At 38.6% G+C, this 19,814-nt stretch overlaps 1 protein-coding gene and 1 long non-coding RNA gene across 3 annotated transcripts; one reads left to right on the top strand and one right to left on the bottom strand.

Moving 5' to 3' along the window:
- Positions 1 to 330: 330 nt before the first annotated feature.
- Positions 331 to 7,361, bottom strand: LOC149029713 (uncharacterized). Of its 2 annotated transcripts, XM_089142038.1 has the most exons (3): positions 6,374 to 7,361; positions 1,629 to 1,802; positions 331 to 811 (listed from the first exon to the last, which is right to left on the bottom strand). In XM_089142038.1, the coding sequence occupies exons 1-2, from the start codon at positions 7,064 to 7,066 to the stop codon at positions 1,641 to 1,643; spliced, it is 855 nt and encodes a 284-aa protein (XP_088998164.1). In that variant the 5' UTR covers positions 7,067 to 7,361; the 3' UTR covers positions 331 to 811; positions 1,629 to 1,640. The 2 variants fall into 2 exon arrangements, with proteins under 2 accessions (XP_088998164.1, XP_088998163.1); XM_089142037.1 differs by lacking the exon at positions 331 to 811 and having other exon boundaries at positions 970 to 1,802; positions 6,374 to 7,360.
- An 8,454-nt stretch (positions 7,362 to 15,815) lies between these two features.
- LOC149029712 (uncharacterized) lies at positions 15,816 to 18,976 on the top strand. The gene is made up of 3 exons (XR_016172759.1): positions 15,816 to 16,025; positions 16,362 to 16,447; positions 17,033 to 18,976. It is a non-coding gene; the product is annotated as an uncharacterized LOC149029712 (long non-coding RNA).
- Positions 18,977 to 19,814: the final 838 nt, after the last annotated feature.

Raw genomic sequence — 19,814 nt, 5'->3', positions numbered from 1 at the left:
ACAAGGCATTAATCCCATACTACCATGCAACATGATTTCTCCACAATCATAAGTAAACCACTGATGACTCTAGGGTTCCTCTTTTGGAGCTGATTTCTTGTGTTATGAAAGGGAAACTGTCCCAAAAGAGGATGAAGGAGCCAGCAGCAAGGACCATTCTTGGGGGCTTGAATGACTGAAGCTATTAGAGATTCAGTCATTCAAGTTTTCAAATGGTTTCGGTTGCAAAAATGAGTGGATCTGTAACTCTCTCTCCAATATTTGGCATGGTAGGACTAGGATGAACATATTAACAAGACCTAATCATGCAAACCATTCATAGTCAGTAGTCACGTATAGCCAGAATTTTGAAACTGGGGACTAGATAGGTCGTTCAACTTTGAAAGCCAGCATTATGGATGTGTTGAACCCTTTTTGTTCTCCAACTCACCATCAGAAACAGTGAAGAATTACAGAATCCTGGACAGATAGGAGGAAACTTAAGAATCACAGAAACCTCCTTCAATGTGCTGTGGCAATCAAAGTAACTGAACCCCAAAGAAACAGTGAAGAATTACAGAACATGGACAGATGGGGGAAATTTAAGAATCACAACCCCCCCCCCCCCTTTTTTCCTCCTCTCTTCAATGTGCTGTGGCAATCAAAGTAACTAAACCCCAAGCATCTAACTGCATTTTCTCTTCGATTTTATACTCGATGTCTCCTCCCAATTTAAGAATTATGATTGACAGAAACCCTTCTCTCACTCACTTTCTCCTCATTGCAACTTCTGTCTTCTGGCTGAGATGATACTGCAAATTGCTCCCAATTTCTGTCATCAAAAAGAGGGAGGTTCGCATCTTTCTTAGATAGGATACGAAATAGGAGTAATACATCAAAAGAACTACAATCCATTAGCTGATAATGTCTCAAACTGAAGGCCAAATCAGGATCCACTTTTCAGACTGCACCACTTGGGATTTGCCTCTGTTCTTCAACTTTATTATTTATTATTACTTTCATCAACCTTTCCAGTGTCATATTCAAAGAAATTTAAAATCTCGGTTATGAAATTTAAGAAAAAATGGATGAACCAGTGTCTGATGCTACCAGAACACAGCTGACAAACAGTCCCAAAAAAAAAAAAAAAGCACTGATAAAATTTAATTTAAGCCAAGCCCAATTCATATAGTGCTATTTCAATCTAGGCTGAATACAAGTGAACCCAGTCAAAACATCAATAACTCGATTAACAGCCTTCTCTTATAACAGGAAAGACAGAACACAAAGCTTTTCTTCCTTTTATCAATGTGTGTTGGGGAGTGTTGCATTTGATCCAAGGATGAATGCATGCCCTGATTTCCATTATTTCACAAAAGATGCACGCCATTCCCACAATCTACATAATCATGGAGAAACAGCCTTCTCTTTCCCTTTTTTATTTTTTCAAAATCTTTGATACCCCATTTTTAGTCCACAAAACCACAGACTGCAGAAATTAGGTGGTTTCTCTCACACAATGTACATAAGCATAGATCTAAGATGACAATCTTGTCAAATTTATTTTGTTTGACAAGAAAAAGAATTATCACATCGACCAGAGGTGTACTTTGAATATCAGAGAACTCACACAAATATTATGGAATTACCTGCATAGCAATCTAGCCACCAACAAAGCTACCCTGACAACAGAGGTAAGCAACCAACATGCCTATAAGAACTCCAGCAAGCACTTGCAATGGTGTGTGACCAAGGAGTACCTTCAGCTTCCTTTGACTGATAGGATGCCCTTTAAACAAGTCATCAACAATCATATTAAGTACCTGTGCAGATCAACTTTTCTTTTGAGATCCAATATTGAAATTGGAGTATGAATCAGCATAAATAAAGGTATAAATTTTGAAATCCAAATCAGAAATGTCAGAAGGTACAGTAAACAACAAATTCTACACACTGCACTAAGTTGCAAACAAGCACAGATTGATGCCTATGAGAAAAAAGCCAGACCTACAACATTTCAGCATCTCCTACCTAAGTACAGTCTTCCCCCAGCTACTAGGGGTTGACTACTAGGATCCTCTGCTACCAATCACTTACTATAAAACAAGACCAAAATGTCAGCAGTTGTATTCATTTTGCCAAATAACACAATTACAGAGCTTCTCTATATTTTTATTTTTCAGTTTTAAACCCTTTCGAGACTGGAAGTGGTGCAGCTGAAGAGTGATAGGAGACCAACTAGAAGCCAAGATCCTGGATCTGATCTGAACCTGGGGCTCAGCTAGGTCAAAATATGGTTTCTGGTCAGGATTAGGATGACTGGGTTATATCTAGGAGATGTAAGGGAATGTATAGTAAAGATTTTGGAGAAGTATAACAGTGGAAGGTGATCTGATTTGAAGTTGCGTGATTCAGGGTTAAAATTTGGTGTTACAAAAAGAGAGATTAGTTGAAATTGTAGGGCTTGGCTGGTCAGTATTCAACTGGACTCAAATGGTTCTGTTAGGAGGATGTGAGAAGTATTCAATCAGATTTGTAGATAAACCTGAGAGTTGGTTTGGGCTGTGGGAATCAGAGTTTCATCCTGTGAAGGTTGAGCAAGATGGTTTCCAGGATTTGAGTGCTCTGGAAGGGGGCAAGACTTGGATCAAATTTACTACTACGAGAGCAGATTAATTTATCCAAACTGGGGCTATTTCAGTGGTTGGTTGGTCTTGGCAGCATGGATATCAAAGCGTCCGCCTAGGCGCGCCTAAGCGGCCGCCTGGCGGCAGCGGTTTTTGACCACTTAATTGTGACCGCCTAACTAACGGGCTGATTTCTGCCGCTTTTGCTTATCCACTCCGGTTGCGTCTTTGGGCCTAATTGCCGCCTAGATGCTAAGCGCCGCTTTTACTTTTGTAATTTGGCATATTATTTTTCTTTTTTAATCATAATTTATTCTACAATGCCGTATATATATTGAGCCATTTTGGAATTGGGCCAATTGCGTCGGCCGGATGTGAAGCATGAGCCATATTCAATGATTATTGATATAGTACATACTACATAATTTTGTAATGAATCTTATGATGTTGATGAGATAAGTTATGTTTTTATTCTTTTTTTGGATAATTTTTCATAATTGTGATTCTTGAATTTTTATTTTATTTTTTTTATTTTTATGAATGTGATTGTTGAATGTTTATTTAGTACTTCAGTTTATTATAAAAAGTATTTGTATTAAAAAGTAGTTTAAAAGTAGTTATATTAAGATATTGACTAACCGCTTTGGCGCTATTGCGCGCCGCTAGTCCTCGCCAAGACGGGCCCCAATTGCTTTGGTCGCTTTGCCGCTTTAATAACCATGCTTGGCAGTATAGGGAACATGGAAGTTGAAAATTGTTAATTAGACGATTAGAATAAAGCCATCGTCTAAGGTAGTTCAAACTTACTTGCTGTCAAAGTAGTACTTGGCAGCAGTCTGTTTGACTGCAACAATGTAGATGAACAAGAAAGCTTGAGTGTTGATTGAATAAAAAACAATCCCACCAACAAACAACACAGGCTTCCCACAGCAAGGTATCAATTGGATCAAAACCAATCCCTTATCCAACTAGCCTTAATCAAACTCATGTCTCCTGTGCTTGTGCTCGTCCACCTTACCCCCCTACAACCTCATAGAAAAGACTTAAAAATATATTCTAACATAAAAACGAAAGGACTGAGCCAATCCTTAGCCTACTAGATAACTAAAACTGACTAGAAAACTGAATAAAGATATCGAGGGGCTGGAAGATTGCACCACTATTTTTTATGAATAAGGTTGATGAGTTAGTAGCTATGGAGGCCATCATGGAAGAGTGTTTTATGATGTTAGTTTCAAACAAATATATAGAATAATTACCTGAGGAATTATCATGAATTAATACTCAATATGGCTAATATGGAGTTAATGGTGAGAGGTCAGTATTTGGGGGAACAAATGGATTAAAGAATCAGTGTCCAGGATCTACAAGAGAGCAATAGACAAGGAGAAAATTATCACAGACTTCTGGGCAATTACAAGGCAGACTTTATGCTTTTAGGCAACCTATTTCTTTATGCATCAAAGCCTCCAGATAAAAAAGGAGATGAAGGAAACTTACATGAAATGCGGACAATAAAATGGAATAGAAAAAAATAGTTTAAAAAAAAAAAAAAAAAACTGAAATATTGCAATTTCCCTGTGACCTAACTTAAGAAAACCAGATTTCGAGAACTGGCGCAAAAGGAGGTGCTGAAAGCTGATTAACATTGATTGGTATGATTGAGAAGAATAAGAGGAAGCCATGTCCCTCTCTCTATTGTATGAAGCTACCAGCTGAATTTTCCTGGGAACATAAGTGGGACATATAGACAGCCGAGCAGATGTTATTCTGTCCCTTTGTTTCACCATGCTGACTCTATCCTTTCTGATTTTACTTATTTTTGTGAAAAGCACACTTTTGACAAAGGATATAGAACTGCTGCTTACCCATGGGGTAAATATAATTGGAGTTTAAGAATTCTATAATTTGCAGAATTCTTGATGTAGATCACACGTCCATAGGAACCAGCCACAGAACCAGCCCAGCAAGGTTGTGCGATGCAACTGCTGTGAGAGGCAGCCTTGCCTGATGATGTGGCATTCTTCCTTTTCTTTGGGGTGTGTTATAAATTTGATGAAGTATCACATAAGGCCAGCCCTACTCCAAAGTCCAAACAGAAGCATGAAAAAAGAAGGGGGGGCAGGGGAAAACAAAAAACTGTTCATGTCATTGTCCATGTGAACAGTGTCAGAACCAGACTGCCAGTATTTGCTTTATTTGGGGAGCTTCAAGAAGATTTTGTGGACCAGTCAAATGAAGAAAGATGCTATCCTAATTAGTCATAATTTACTTTCAGTTTTAAAAATAACATTTTATTTCATTGTAATAGAATCTTAGGTTGTTTCTAATTTCAGTTTGTTACTATTCTTGGAGTTTCTATGTTGATGTTTACAGAAAGTTTCTATTTTAGTCGCTTAGTTTATACTTTAAAAAGTTTCTATTTCATAAAGTTGTAGCCAAGCTATAAATATGCCTTTGCATTGTAATTAAGAAGAACCATAGAAATCGAATTTGCAGACCACCTTGCATTGCTTATGGAGTAATCCATATTCAATAGCTGAGGTAACTGTCTGTAAGAGACACAGGGCTGAGATAACCCATCTGCTACCCCCTTTCCATCTTCCTTCAGATTCTTTTATGCTCTTTTATATGCCAACTAAAGAAAAAAGAATTATATATATATATATATATATATATATATTACACATTTCAGTTGCATTCAATTTCTTCATCCTTAATGTATTGATCTTGGCTCATTGGTTGCAATCAATCTCCCACTAGTTTCCTCAGTTCAAGGACTACTCTAACATCAATTCTTCTTCATGTAATCTATACAGGACTTTAATGGAGAAGAACCAAAAATTCATCAAAGGAAAAAACCAAGAGACTAAAGAATCTACTCAATTGGATTACACCCCATTGTGACCAGGCTTCTTTGTACCTGTACCACTACACTGCCTGAACCGCTTCACTAAATCAATGTAGAACTTTTTTTTTCTTGTTGCAGATAAGAAGGCCAAAGGACAAACAAGATCTAATTAAATAGAAGATTCTTCAGGCTCGTATTCAGCATTTTTCCCACTACTGCCATACTCCAAAGCACTGGTCAAACACAGGCTCAGTAATAGATTTTTTTTTTTGGGTGCAAAACCAGAGCATTTTTTCCTTTTTATCCATTGGCCTCTGCCAACTTGTGTCAGCTTAAAGAAGAAAAGTCGAATGTAAAACAATGAAGGCTCTATAAATCATTGGTTTCCCCATTCCTTTTGTTCTCATGGGAACTCCCACAACTGAACCCAAAAATACATGTTATGCATATCTCAAATACTTGGTGCTGATCCACTCCAATATTTGTTACTGCCAACGAAATGGATTTTTTCTGACATCTGAGAAGGTAGCAGAGGGCTCCGGCCAAGAGTGTGAATACATATTTTTCGTGTCCTGCTGTGTTTGGCAAAATTAAAAGCATGAGATTAGTGGATTTGTCCAGTCAAGGTTTCTCAGGGTTCTCGTTAGATCTCCATAGTAATTTCTGTAGTACATCATATGAGAGTGTGATCCATGGTAAATTTGTATGACATCTTTGTCGGTACTGTATAGTCTTATTTATTTTTCGTGGTTGATAGTTTTGAGATTGAACAACAGACCCAATCTAGCTCCAACAACTGAGGTGCTAAGCTTACTTAGTTTAAATCAGTACAACAGATATAAATGGTCCAGACTTCAACAAAAATCATAATCAAGAATTAACAACCACAACATTAAGTAAAGAATAGAGACATTACCTCTGCTTGCATCCCTGCGTGTCGACGAACTCCTACTGCGTCATACATGACAACGAGACTGAAGCCTAAACAAACAGGGAAAAGCGAATCTCCCACCCCATGACAGAGTCCCACCGAAGTCGTCAAAGCCGTGCATAAGGCAGAGTGAGACGAAGGCATTCCACCAGAAGCACAAAAAATCCTGAAATCCCATTTCCTCTCCACTAAGAAATTCAAGAAGACCTTTGTCGACTGAGCCATAAGCCAAGCCAGAAGACCGGAAACAAAGGTTGGATTAGCTGCTAATGTTGCCACAAACGGCCTTACACGAAGCTTCGCCGTGGAAGTCATGGTCATCAGAGCCATTCCGATCCCTCCACTCTGCAAGTACTCGCCTTCCCATCCTTCTGGTGATCTCTCCGGTTGACCAAATCCTTTCACATAAGAAATCCATTTCTGCAGGAACCCAGCAGAGTCTTTGATGCGCTTCCGAAGGAGTAAACCCCCAAATGGACTTTTTAGGCGACTTTTTCTGGGGAAGTTGGTGAGACTCGATTGAGGTCTATATGAAGCAAATATCTTATGCCTTTCTGGATTCTTAAATTTGTCGAACCTGAATAATGCTACAGAAATGGAACCGGAAGGAACATAAATAGGGTTTACGGAACCGAGGACAAGTACCTGAGATGAGGAATTTATGGGAATGGACTTCATGAGGAATGCCCGCTTCCCTGTAGTGACTGAAGCAGCATCTCAGACAGAGAAACAATGCAGAACAGTAGAGGTCACGGCTGGAAAATCGATCGGATCAGAGTTCAGAGGTGACTGCTGAGAAGAAGACAGACGATGAAATAGGAAGCAAGGTCCCAACGAATAACAAAAGAATAAACTGTCAAGACGCACGCAGATGCTAATTTTGACTTCTGATGCGCGCACGAACATGGTGGAAGACTGGTGCACTAGATTCTACAACTAGATTTTTTAAAAATTTTTTTTTATTTTCCTCCTTTGATCCCATTTCCGCTAAACCCTAGAGTTTAAAAAATAAAAAAATTTCCTTGTCATCATAAAACCAGTCACAATGACAGAGACCATATGAATCCGGATTCTCACCCCGTCGGGGTAGCACAGAGTGCTCTCTGACGGGTTCCCGACCACACAAAAAGTGGGGCCCACGGATGAAATTTAAAATTTTTTTTTTTTCTAAAAAGTGTTTTTCACCGTGGACCCCACTGTTTTGTGTGGTCGGGAACCCATCGGGGGAGCTGATCCGGACTCAAAAAATATGGGAGGGACAAAGATTTGAACACAGTGAAAGACTTGATACCTGGGCTCCGGGGGAGATGTAAGAAAAATTACCTATGCACTAGATTCTTGAACTAGATTATTTATTCTTTTTTCATTGAACTCGTTTCCCTTAAATCCTAGGGGTTTTATTTTTGATCATCAGAAACTAGTTGAACAAGTGGGGCCCATTATCCTAGGGGATGAGAGGTTAGGGGAGAGTAAGATAGGTGTGGAGGGTCAAGGTCTAAACAACAAACTAAAAAGCTTTATTGCTTCTACATAAGAGGTTACAATTATTGTACCAAAACCTCGTTCATTTGAGGGTAGTTGGGTGAAAAAATCAATACCTCCTTCATGGTCCAAGAATTTAAATATCGACATCATGTTTGCAATATTGAAAGGGTTGCCTCTTTAGGGATTTTTTTTTTTTTTTTTTTTGCATTGTTTTATTTGAGTAGATTTCCCGCCTATGAAAAATAAAAAGTGGTAAAATGAGCACCATTAAATAGTGAATCAAAATAAAAACAAAAACAAAACGAAAATACATAGAGATTTAACACGCTTCACCAATAATAACGTTACAAGAACTCTCTCCCAAAACATTAACGGAAAATCTCAAATATCTCAATAATGCGGTAGACAAACATTAAATACATATATATATACTCCAATCAATTAAACAGGTAGATCCATCAAGTCATTCAAGTTAATCTATTTAGTCATTCAAGTCATTGGTCGTCCATCAAAATATGTTGGTGCAGGTCTATCTTCGAAATTGGGTATAAGAATTTGGATCACAACATAACAAAAATGTTACTTGATTCATACGGTCGTGTTAGATAGTCAGACTTAATGGTTATTCCACAGGCAAGGAAAGGTATAAGCACCTTGCCTCACTTGGTTACACCAATCTTTTCATAGTTTTTAAATCTAATGCACAATAATAAGCCATATATTCAACATATAAGGCTAATTTGAAATTCAAAACCGTGAAATAAAACGAAACATCTCTCAATTATATACTCTAAAATAAATTATTTTAGAATTTTTTTTTTCTTAAATGGTGACCAACTAAAGTGGGTGAAACTCTAGGCAAAAAATTGTTGGTTCTCCTATTCCGACCAATTCCAAAATTACTAGTTAATTGTTAAGTAATTCAAAATTTGAATTTGAAATTATCCTAATGCTTTTAAGGGGTATTATTACCAAATTACTTTCTCATACCCAAGCATTTGGTGGCCCAAGCATTTGGTGGGTGAAGGGATTCTTTCTTCACCCATCTTCTCCCTACACCTCGCTGAAAACTGCCCACCACTCCCCCTCCCCCTACCGAAAATCACCCACCCAAAACCCTAACTCTTCAAGCGTCAATGTTCTACTCACTCTCAATCCCTTGCTCCCTAATTCAAATTGGTTGAAAGAGGTAGCTCAGAGAAGGAATCCCCAAGAATCTTTTGGTGCTTATTGGTAAGGGTGTCAATTCAGTACAATACGGTACGATACCAAATTTCAAACCCTCATACGGAAACCGTATCGTACCAAATTTATATGGTACAATATGAAAACGGTATTTTTTAAAACAATTTCGATATAAAAATTGTACAGTTCGGTATAATTTTGGTATTAAAAAAAAAACCATTCTTCTAATCTCTCATTTGAATCAAACTGTGATTGAAATCTTCTCTTGTCATATAATGTGATGGAAAGCTGTATCTTTCACAATGTGTATATTGCAACATTTCACAAGTTTGAAGCTGCACAAGAGTTAAGAGTTCTAGTTTGTGGGTTGATGAAGTTGAACCACCTTACTAGATAAGGTTTGATTAGAGACTAATTCAACACAACATTTGAAATCAAATTTCGATGACTCATTGCCTGAGTTATCTGGTGTTGATGACTCACCTGCAGTCTACTCTCCAGAGATCATTCATGGGCCAACTAAGCAACCTATTCGTTTCTTGGAGAGTCTGAACCATGTAGGGTTTTCAAACATAAAAAGGGTTGTTTTTCCTTTGAAGGTTCGTTGTTTACATCCGTCATCATTAAACCTATCTTTCTCTACAAATCTGAAGGAAGTAGACGTTGTTTGTTTCAATATGAGCTTTCTTAATTTGAGGTCCATTTCTTCTTTTTCTCTTAACAATTGAGCCCAACAAAGAGTAATGTCAAGATGGACTGAGCCCCAACCTAGGAGTAATGTCAAGATTGATTGGGCCTTAAATTGGGCCCAACCCAACCTAGATAAAGGGTGTCAAATTCGGTATACAGTAATTCGGTACAGTATTCGATATTTACCATTGGTACAATGTGAAACCATATCGTATTGAATTCCAAATAATGATTTTGGTACATACCGTACTGAATTTGAAAAATGGAGTGGTTTAAATGGCGTGGTTCAGTACGGTAAAACGATATCGAGTCATCAATAGGATCATCCACTACTATGTGTATCAAACCTGGGACCTGTGGATCATAGGAAATTTGTGAGAGCGAGGACGCTTTTGTGGACGAGAAGCCGCATCCGATGGTAAAGTTAGATTTTGGATAACACAGTTTCTCATAGAGAGGGGTGAATGCCCGAAGAGGTGAAGTTCTCTCCAATAGGTGCTGAAGTTAATGCAGATTTAACTTGGCTTAGTTTGACTTATTTGATGAAAGGTATATCATACCATTCTTATACTAGAAGAATTTAGCATGGAGAAGATGGATGACAACCGTTGGATGGCTTGATCCGACTCCCAAGGGGAGAACTAAGGCGAAGGTGGCTTGTTTGTTCGCTAAGCAACTGGATTCAGGTACTTCTTAAGGATCTTAAAAATATCTCTGTCATAGACTGACTTTAGATGTGACACATTTTGCTCTGATCCCCCGACAAAATGGAATTTTGGCTTGTTGGCTTATCCCTCGATTAATGCAGTTCATTAAATGCATAAGTACGACGCTGAATTTAATGCCTCAGCACGCGTATACTTGTATAAGGATAGCTTCTTATCCGAGTACGGTCTTGTCGACAAGTGGGAGCCGGGAGATGCGTTGAGTGATGTGTTCCAAAACTATATGCGGCCAAGTGGCTGAGCCACTAACCCTTTTATGAGGAGTGCCGAAAGATTAGTCTAGAGCCAAGAGGCTAGTCCAAATTCTAGATTTCAAGGAGAGCTAAGGGGCCAGTTCGAAGACTAAATTCCGAGGAAAGCCAAGCGGCTGGATAGAGGACTAAGTTGAACCTAGTTGACCCTAGTTCATACAGTTCACACCAATTCGGAAGTATATATCAAGGGGTGAACTTAGAGTGATTTGGTTTGTGGATGACATAACAGAAGTGGTGGTTTTGAGTTGGAAGTTGTGAAGAATGCTGGGACAAACAACTTTAGAGAGGAGTGGTATAGGTAAAGAAGCCTTGGGGAGACCACTTGGTGAGAAAGATGGGATTGCGGAATGTGTCTTGTAAATAAGAGTGGAAGAGCAAATCAAGGTCAAATACCACGGTTGTTGGGTCAAATCACATCAATCAATGGCTACGGATATAAGTCACCACTCTCTCACATCACCGTTTGGCATCAGAACTGGCGCATGTCAAAGACAATTCTAGTCCCAATGCATAGTTATACGGTCTTGTACTACATATGGTTTGCATATCATTCTTTAACGGGAGGCATCTGTTGATCCGATATCCTTATCCACATATAAATGGGATCCTCAATGAGAGGCATTTGTTGGATTCCATTTCTCAACCTTATGCTCATCCACATATAATGGACATTATGTTCTCATGTCTTCTCATGGGTTGGTTACCGGTCTTGAGTGCCTATGAGCCCTTTTCTATTATGTGCAACCCTACTATCTCATGATGATAGTGGCCCTGCTTGATGCTCACAAGACTCAGTCACTGACATCACGGGTTAATCAACTTTAATACCCCTACCGAAAGAGGGTAGTAGTACTCATGGGGTTATCTAGCCAAACACTCCTAGACACTTAGCATTCATGTGCTTAGGTCTAAATGCACACACACACACATACACACACATATATAGGGTAACGGGCGAACCCACAACCCTAGTTGGTATATAGATACAAGAGAACTAAGTCTCAAACCAATCCCACACATTTTCATATCATTCGTCATAAGATTTAAAAATAGAAACAAACATACTTTATCTTACCTTTCATTTGTACAAAGTCACACACAAAATATCACAAGATATAAGATATCAAAATAATACCATATATCAAATGATGAAAGTTAAATATACACCATCAATCATACAAGATATGGTTAAGTATATTCCTCACCTTTCAAGTTAGTAAAGCTCTCCAAAATCCCATAATGCTCACCAAAGAGTGTGTAATTAGACCTAAAATAACCCCAGCTGTAAGTAATAATTGAGAATCAATGGGGTTCAAGAGAGGGCCAAAACACACTTTTCGAATATGGTTGGTTGAATGGTAGGTTGCATAGGCTTACAGGGCCGGTTGAACAACGGTCTACCCACCATCAACCTAGTTTTGTGCAAAAGTTTAGTTTTTGGCTCCGATTCAAAATTCAACAATTCATCCCAACTAGGCCTTAAATGAAAAGCCCCAAAATTGGCTCTTGCGAATGCCTGCGGGCAACTCTGAGAGGTTCAAAATGATTTTGAATGTAATGATTCATATAATCATCTCTCAAAAACGTTGAGAGACATAAAGAGAATTAATGGGAAGCATTCACTACAATCCAATAATACTAACTACCAAAACATAGCATTCAATGATGATATAAACCATTAAACCTAGGTTAAAGAAGAGAATTTTCAAGAACACTCACATTTCTAAGCATTACCACGATGAATCAAGCTTCGATGCGATGTCACGTTGAAAGAATCCGCAGTCTTCCTTGATTTCCTTTTCTCCCAAACCCTCAGCCCCACTCTAGCAATAAGAAATATGTTTTGTGACGATTGGAGGCATAAAATAGAGTTTTTGAACTCGTTCTCCCGAAATTGCCCCGAACTTGGCAAGGGGTGGTCGACCTAGCCATTCAACCGACCAGTCAATCAGCCCTTGGTTGCCCCTTCAATTGGGGTCCAATTCCGGTGATTTTCGGTTTGTTTGAAAGGTCTTTCAAGGGCCACATTTGGGTATATTTACCTCAGCATTTGGACCTTCCTTCATCGGTTTCCGGATGTACCAAAATCTCTTTTTAATACCTTCATGATTAACTTTTTCTCTCCTCTTAAACTCTAAGATAGTGGTTGAGTTATCAATAAGGTCATCCACAACCATGGGGTTCATTTTCGAACTTTCGGGCTCGACTCGAATGGCTCACAGTAGTCGCATATTTGAGTTTCAGGTTCGCAGTTTCGAAACCATGGGTAAGAGGGTTAGAAATCCGGGGGATTTCACAATCAACATTTGGTTTCAAGCATTTAAAACTTTTTGAGCAAGAGAGTGACAATGCAAGTCTAGACTATACTAAAACCAAAGTAGCTGAATGGCTTTCACAATATCAAGAATACAAAGAATTGAGAGTTGAGTTGTGTTTTGCTTTGCTATGGAAGGAGAAAATGTTTTAGTCAATGAGAACAAGGGTTAGAGCTACACCAAGGCCAAGGGCTCCTCTCCAATTTTTTAAAACTTGCTCGGAGAGACCCCTTAGGTTTTATGTTCATGTGTTAAATACCAACACTTTGCCCTGCCCCTTTTCCCCTGGTTTTTCGAAATTTTCCTAGAGAGATCCCTATGGCCCCCTTTTGCATTTGCAAAATACTAGCACTTGACCTTGCTTTTTGTGTGGTTTCATTATTCGCCCCCTCCCTCCGATGTTAAGCCCTGGTTTTGCCCTTGACGGAAGCAAGCTTTTGAAGAATCGACAAACCTGGAAGTTATTAAAAATAGTCTAGCATGACCAGAAAAATCTTTAGTTTCACTTTTCAGAAAGGCAAACACACGACAACCCAATTGTTCAATAAAGCCATTCAATCTGAATACATGCATTAAATAGAACGAGGTGAAACTACTTCATTGCATGTTAGCAACGTGCCATCGAGCCAGATTGTAACGCATATAAATGATTCGTCGCTATCTCTTTCACTTTTACAAAAGAGAGCGTTTTATATGCTCGTTTGAGTTTTACTTTGACGTCCGCCTAGGTCTATAAAAGGCGTCGTATCTGTAATTTTGGGGTCTGTATCAAAGCTCGTGAAGCACTATTGCATCGAAGTGTGGAGTCCGTATTGGGAGCTATCTTTGCCATTAGGTAAGAAATTTTGAGATTTTCCATTTTAGTCTTTAAGGTTTGATTGTGCGATAATTTTAAGCCGGAGTTCTATTCCGGAGAAGACAACTCCTACGGTAGTCTAAGTACAGTGTATGATCCTCAAACTATTCTTCTTCTTCATATTTCTTGCAAGTTTTTAATTTTTGTATTTAATGGAGATGTTATGAAGTAGTACCTTGTAGTTTTTCAGCTCTATTTGTGCCTTAATTTCAAATCAAAAGCCTTTCCACAGAAGGCAACTTATGATTAGACTTGTAAATAGATAGTCAAAATTCACCTCTGAAGAATTTGCATTCATATTCGTTTTAGGGTGTGAATTCGGAATTTTTCATACAAAAACATATCCATATCCGTTTGGTAAGCAACCGAATTCGAATAATTTGATAATATCCAAACAAAAATTTACCTGATTAGAGTAAAGTATCACACTCCCCCCCCCTCCTAAAAAGGATGACAATCGGAAATCGGATATAAAAAAAATGACAATCAACAACCAATAATCGGATATTTTATCAAACCGGGATACCTGATAAAGTTCCGGATTCAAATCATTGGATACCTTTTGTAAATTTTTGTTGGATATTTAATTGGATTCTTATTCGGATAGTGGTGTATGTGAGCTGAATCCATTTTGTTTACATGTCTACTTTTGATAAAGAGTTCTATTCTAGAGAAAACAACTCCTACCATAAGTTTAAGTACAATGTGATCTAACTATTTCATTTTTTCATATTTCTTGCAAGTTTTAAATTTTTGTATCTTTTGGAGATGTTATATTGTTTCTTAAAATACGATGAAGTATTCTGTAGTTTTTGAGTTCTATTTATGTGCTAATTTTAAGTGAAAAATCTTTCCAAAGAAGAGGACTTCTAAGCCGAAGTTCTATCTTGGATAAGACAACTCCTATCAGTAGTCTAAGTAAAATGTATCCTCTAACTATTCATTTTCTTCATATTTCTTGCAAGTTTTTAATTTATTTACATTATTGGAGATGTTATATTGTTTCTTAAATATGATGAAGTACTTCATAGTTTTTGAGTTCTATTTGTGTGTTAATTTTAAGTCAATAGTCTTTTTGAAGAAGGCAACTCCTATCAGAAGTGATCAATGAAGTTTGGGTAACTATTAATGTTCATATTTTCCATGTACCTTGATAGAAATACTATATTGCTTAAGAAAATAGAAAGTGAGTAATTTTAAAGGGCCAAAGGACATAACAAAATATTTTGACATGGGTGTAAGGGATACTTTAACTTTGGTAGTAAGTGAACTCTATGTATAGTGGGTGTGCTTCTGGCATAGTGGTAGTAGCCTCTAATGTAGGGAAAATAAGTCTAAGAAAATCTTACGTCTTCAGTAATGATAGGGATTTTGGCATAGGGACTAAATCATATGTTAAGTTGAGAATCCTAGAGAAGCTAAAACCCTATATCCAAAATCATATGTTCTTACGGGTGAGGCTTTGGCGGTGAGAGCTGCTCTTTGGTGTGCCCTTCAGAATCATGTATCCATTGTTGCTGTTTACTCAGATTGCGAGGAATTAATTCATCTTCTATGTAGTCAACCTGCCCTTGTGCCTGCGCTAGAAGTTGCCTCCATTGTTGATGATATTTTGGTATTGTACAAGAATTTTGAGTCTTGCTCTTTCTTATTTTTCTCTAGGGAGGATAATGGGATTGCCCATTCCCTAGCCCAGAAGGCCTCACTTTGGCAAGAAAGACTAAGTGGTCATAATCTACTATGGGCCTCCAGTCTGTTGGAGGTCCATCTCTTTACTGAAAGAAAAAAAAAAAAAAAAAAAAAAAAAAAAAAAAAAGAAAAAAAGAGAAGACCTACCCGTACATAATTCTTAGGTATACCGGCAGCGTTTGTAGCACCTCCCTCATAAAATGTACTGTTCTCCCGGGAAATATTAACTACTTATGTAACGAAACAGAGACGTAGCTGAGCTCCTCGCCGGAATGGCTAGATTAAACTGTCATCTTCAACGTTGTCGATTCCCGACTTATGTCGGAGACTCGGAGGAAGTCTGCAGGAGTAGAGAAGAATTAAAAATGCCTACTTTTCCCCTCTGTCATCGGCCATTCTCCAAGAGAGGAATTGGGTGAAATGGAAATGGTGGATTCTGTAGGTTTCAATTACCCTACATTTTTCCCCTTGTACATTTTTATGAATTGTCAGTCTTTGATATTGATTAAGTTCAGTGAACAATGTAGATATGGTGAAATTTTAATCCTTCAGAATTTTGTCAATGCTGTGACTATAAATACTTCCATATAATGCTAGGCCCTGGGAATGATGAATATGCCTTGAATTATCACTTTGTTGGTTGATTATCATATACATAATTGCAAGCCAGTACTGTATCTTGCTAAACCGAATTTATGCCAACTGAGGATTTATATTTTTGGGCCGGAGTACTTTGCATTGAATTTCCTCACCAGCTTTTAATTTTGAATGCAGATTATTTTGCTGACAACATGGTGGACTCGGAACCCAACACCAGTGGGTCAGTGGAACAAGAAAATTTTGAAGTTGAGGATAATGTTGTAAGTTTCAAATGTTAATTGTTATGAGAATCAGTTGTTAATAATTAATATATCAATTCCAGTCTTGGTTGTGGCATCTATGATGGGTTGTATGTTCTTTGTATGTGGATCTCTAAACTGCACTGGAGCGTGCAGCAGGTTGAATGAGGCACTGTTAAATTATGATGAAGAAACCAAGAAAAGTATTTTCGTGCTGGTGCCCAAGGTTCCTTTGACAGTTATAAATTGGTTTTCTACAAAATATGTTTCACAAGAGTTCCACAGTTTGACAATTTTACTAGAAAATAAAACAGTACTAGTCCAAATGAGCTGTTTGAAGGACTCTTTTTATGTTGCCACTAATGTTACCTTAGGTGGATCTTGACAGTCCATTACTTGTCAGGCTATAATCTTTCCCCTTTCTCTAACGTAATGTTCCCTCCTAGTATATCTTCTTTGGTTTTCTGCAACTTTAGTTAATCAGAACAAATGGATAATCTTGAGGTTTAGACTGTTGTTTGTTTGACAATAAACACATCTATGATTTACATTGTGTGGCATGAATATTGTGTGCTGAGGCAAGATTCCTATTTGTTGTATGGTCAGGATGATACAATTTTTGAGTATGAAAGTTGTGGGATATGTGAGGATGTCATTACTGACAGAGGAGCTCTTGACTGCTGCCATCATTGGTATATCTTGGAATTATTCTCGGTTTTACTTTTTAGAAGTTTTTAGCATATGTCTGACATTCTGCGCTATTTCGGCATTGTTACCAACCCTTTGCCAACCCCTGCATGAAAATTTGTTTTTTTTGGGGTTGGAATCTTTGTGCGACAATGAATGCCCTGGAAAAGTTGTCATGTAGTTACTTCTATTTCTGGTCCAAGAATTAATAGCTATGTTAATCTAAAGTTTGTTTCATTGTAATTTATTGACATATAAATTGCAGAATGCTTGACATAGTAAGTAGTGTTAATATCCACAAATGGTTGTAGATGTCCAACCTTTTGTTTGGACCCCACCTGATGGCTAATTCCTAGACTAGCACCATCACCTGCTTAGTATTCTTTATTCTTTTTCATGACCTGGCTGAATGTTGTGTTGCGTGAAGGGAAAGTACCAGTTGGAGTTGGTGAAGGTTGCCAGCTGAAAGATGAAGGGGGTCTTTGAGAGTTCAAATTGGTTTGCATGAACAAAGCCCCTTCTTATGGAGTGGATGTGGAAATTTCATCCTTCTGCACACTTTGGTGGGGTATTTGAAGGACAAATTTCATGGAGACTTGAAGCTGTGGAAAGATGTATGATGAACCTAGAAACTAAATTCTCCTATGAGGATAACATGCTAAACAAAGTAGGCACCACCTACTCCTAAGGATGTAGGAATGTGCAAATTGGAACCAGCTAGGACCAATCTGAACTGGCATTGGAGGCCGGCTCAAAGTAGCTAGCTGGCCCAGCTAGAAGATTCCCTTGCCCCAGAATGTTGAGCAGTCAACTAGGACTGCTGCAGGATGACAAAGTCACAAAACATGAAGAAAAGAGGCAAAAACACTGTTTCACTTTACTTGTTCACATGAACAGTGTCAAAGCCTCATATTAGACTTAAGTGAGGATATTCTTTGAAGATTTGTGAGGCCCAAGATCAGATTACATAAAGATTTTATTCTTGGGAGATTTAGGAGTTCAGATTAGTTTCTGTTTTTAGGATTGCAGCCCCTTCAGAGTAAGTAGTTGCTTAGTAGTTTCTAATTTTATGTTGGCTGATTTTTGATGCCTACTTCTTAGTTTCGTGTTTAGCTTCTCTATAAAACATTTCTGTTTTAGTTCTGATGTAATTTTTGAGAAGAGTCAGAAGACCCATACATCAACGAAGTAATTTCTGACTTTGAGAATTATTAGCTTCTATTTTTATAAGCTTACACCAGCTACTAATAGGTCCATTCATCATAATGAATACAGATTTTAGAGAAGTCAAATTTGTAGGCCATGTTGCGTTTTCTAATGGAGTATCCCATGTTCAACATCTGAAATAGCTGTGGGTGAGAGATACAGCACTGAGATAGCCTACCCCTGCTGCCCATCTTTTCCATCTTCTCTTCTTCCCCTATATTTGACCTACCTGCTTGATATTTGTTGCTACTGCTACTGTTTGTGTCTACGACAACTTATTAAAACTCAAGTTGAAGATTGGAATCCATCCTCTGTTGAGTCCAAAGGCCACTATTAATGACTTTGATCCTTACCTTTACTTTCAATACTCATTATTTTCCTAATCCTGCAAACCAGCCAAACCTAATAGCCCACCCATCTTTTAAAATCATCTTAAAGATCTCCAAGCATAATTTCCAAACTCTTCAGACTCATCCAACCACCTCAGAAGGTTTAATGTATTGTATTCAGGTATCATATTAACCTGGTGATTTTAAGAGACATGTCGTGTCATATCAGAGATACGTATTGGATTGATGTAGTTTGGAGTAGGTTTAGTCAAGAATAATAATGTAATTTGGATTGATGCAGTTTGGAGTAGGTTTAATCAACTGTTGATGGCTTCCCCTCCCCTCTCTCCCCCTGGTGACCCTCCCACCTCTTCCTGCTGTCCCCTCCTCTCCCCTAGAACTCCCCCACCCTCTAAGCCCTGAAACTTCCTCTTCCCTTCCTCCTCCACCACCACCACCACCAACCCCCTCACTAAAGACTGCACCCTCTCCTTTATCCCCTCCTCCCCCACTGGATCCTCCCCTACTGCTTACTGTCTAGCATCTGCAATTCAAGCAAGTATCCTCTTCTAGCAATTGCTCCTATAGATGCCGTATCGCCTGCCTCATCAGTTCACCTTGCCATGAAAGAAGCCTCCTCTGTTCAAAGATGCCGTACCTTCAATTCAAAAAGGCTCCTCCGCTACAGCCAACGATATCAATGTCTCAAGTCCCTCCGCTGTCTCCCTTGCGGGTAAAGCTTGCCGGAGAATTAGAAGAAAGAAAAAGCTGCAAGCTCTGCTTCCAACACAGACTCTGACTTCTGATAATCCAATTGAAGACGCCATTGTACACTGTCTTGTGAAGAATCAACATCTGACGGCTACTTTTCCTTAGGATCCGGTGGCTCCTACCACTGTTGATGGTTCTAGCTCTGTTGCCACTGCCTCCCAATCAACTTAGGTACGCTCCCAAACCCTGGAATCTTAAACCCCCTTGCAGTGAAACCTCTCCCTGACTCCCCTCTTCAGACTCCCTTACCCCTTTTAACCATCCTTATCCTCTATCCACACCCCACCCATTTATTACCCCCTTGTTGGGCCCGTCTCTAAACCAAATATTGGGCCTAAAGCCCCCATGGCCCATCATACCCTTTCCTCTCCACACCCCACCCATCCACCTTCCCC

This window comes from Hakea prostrata, chromosome 1, assembly GCF_041222555.1.
Source record: "Hakea prostrata isolate BN-2017 chromosome 1, UWA_Hpros_2, whole genome shotgun sequence".
In the NCBI taxonomy this organism is placed as follows: Eukaryota; Viridiplantae; Streptophyta; class Magnoliopsida; order Proteales; family Proteaceae; genus Hakea; species Hakea prostrata.
This window is presented reverse-complemented; position numbering and strand designations above follow the sequence as displayed.

Bases quoted from the DNA above. Each gene is read 5' to 3' on its own strand.
- LOC149029713 (XM_089142038.1), bottom strand. From the start codon at position 7,066: ATGAAGTCCATTCCCATAAATTCCTCATCTCAGGTACTTGTCCTCGGT. The intron at 1,803-6,373 runs GTAATGTCTCTA...TGATCTGCACAG, and splicing joins ACGCAGGGATGCAAGCAGAG to GTACTTAATATGATTGTTGA.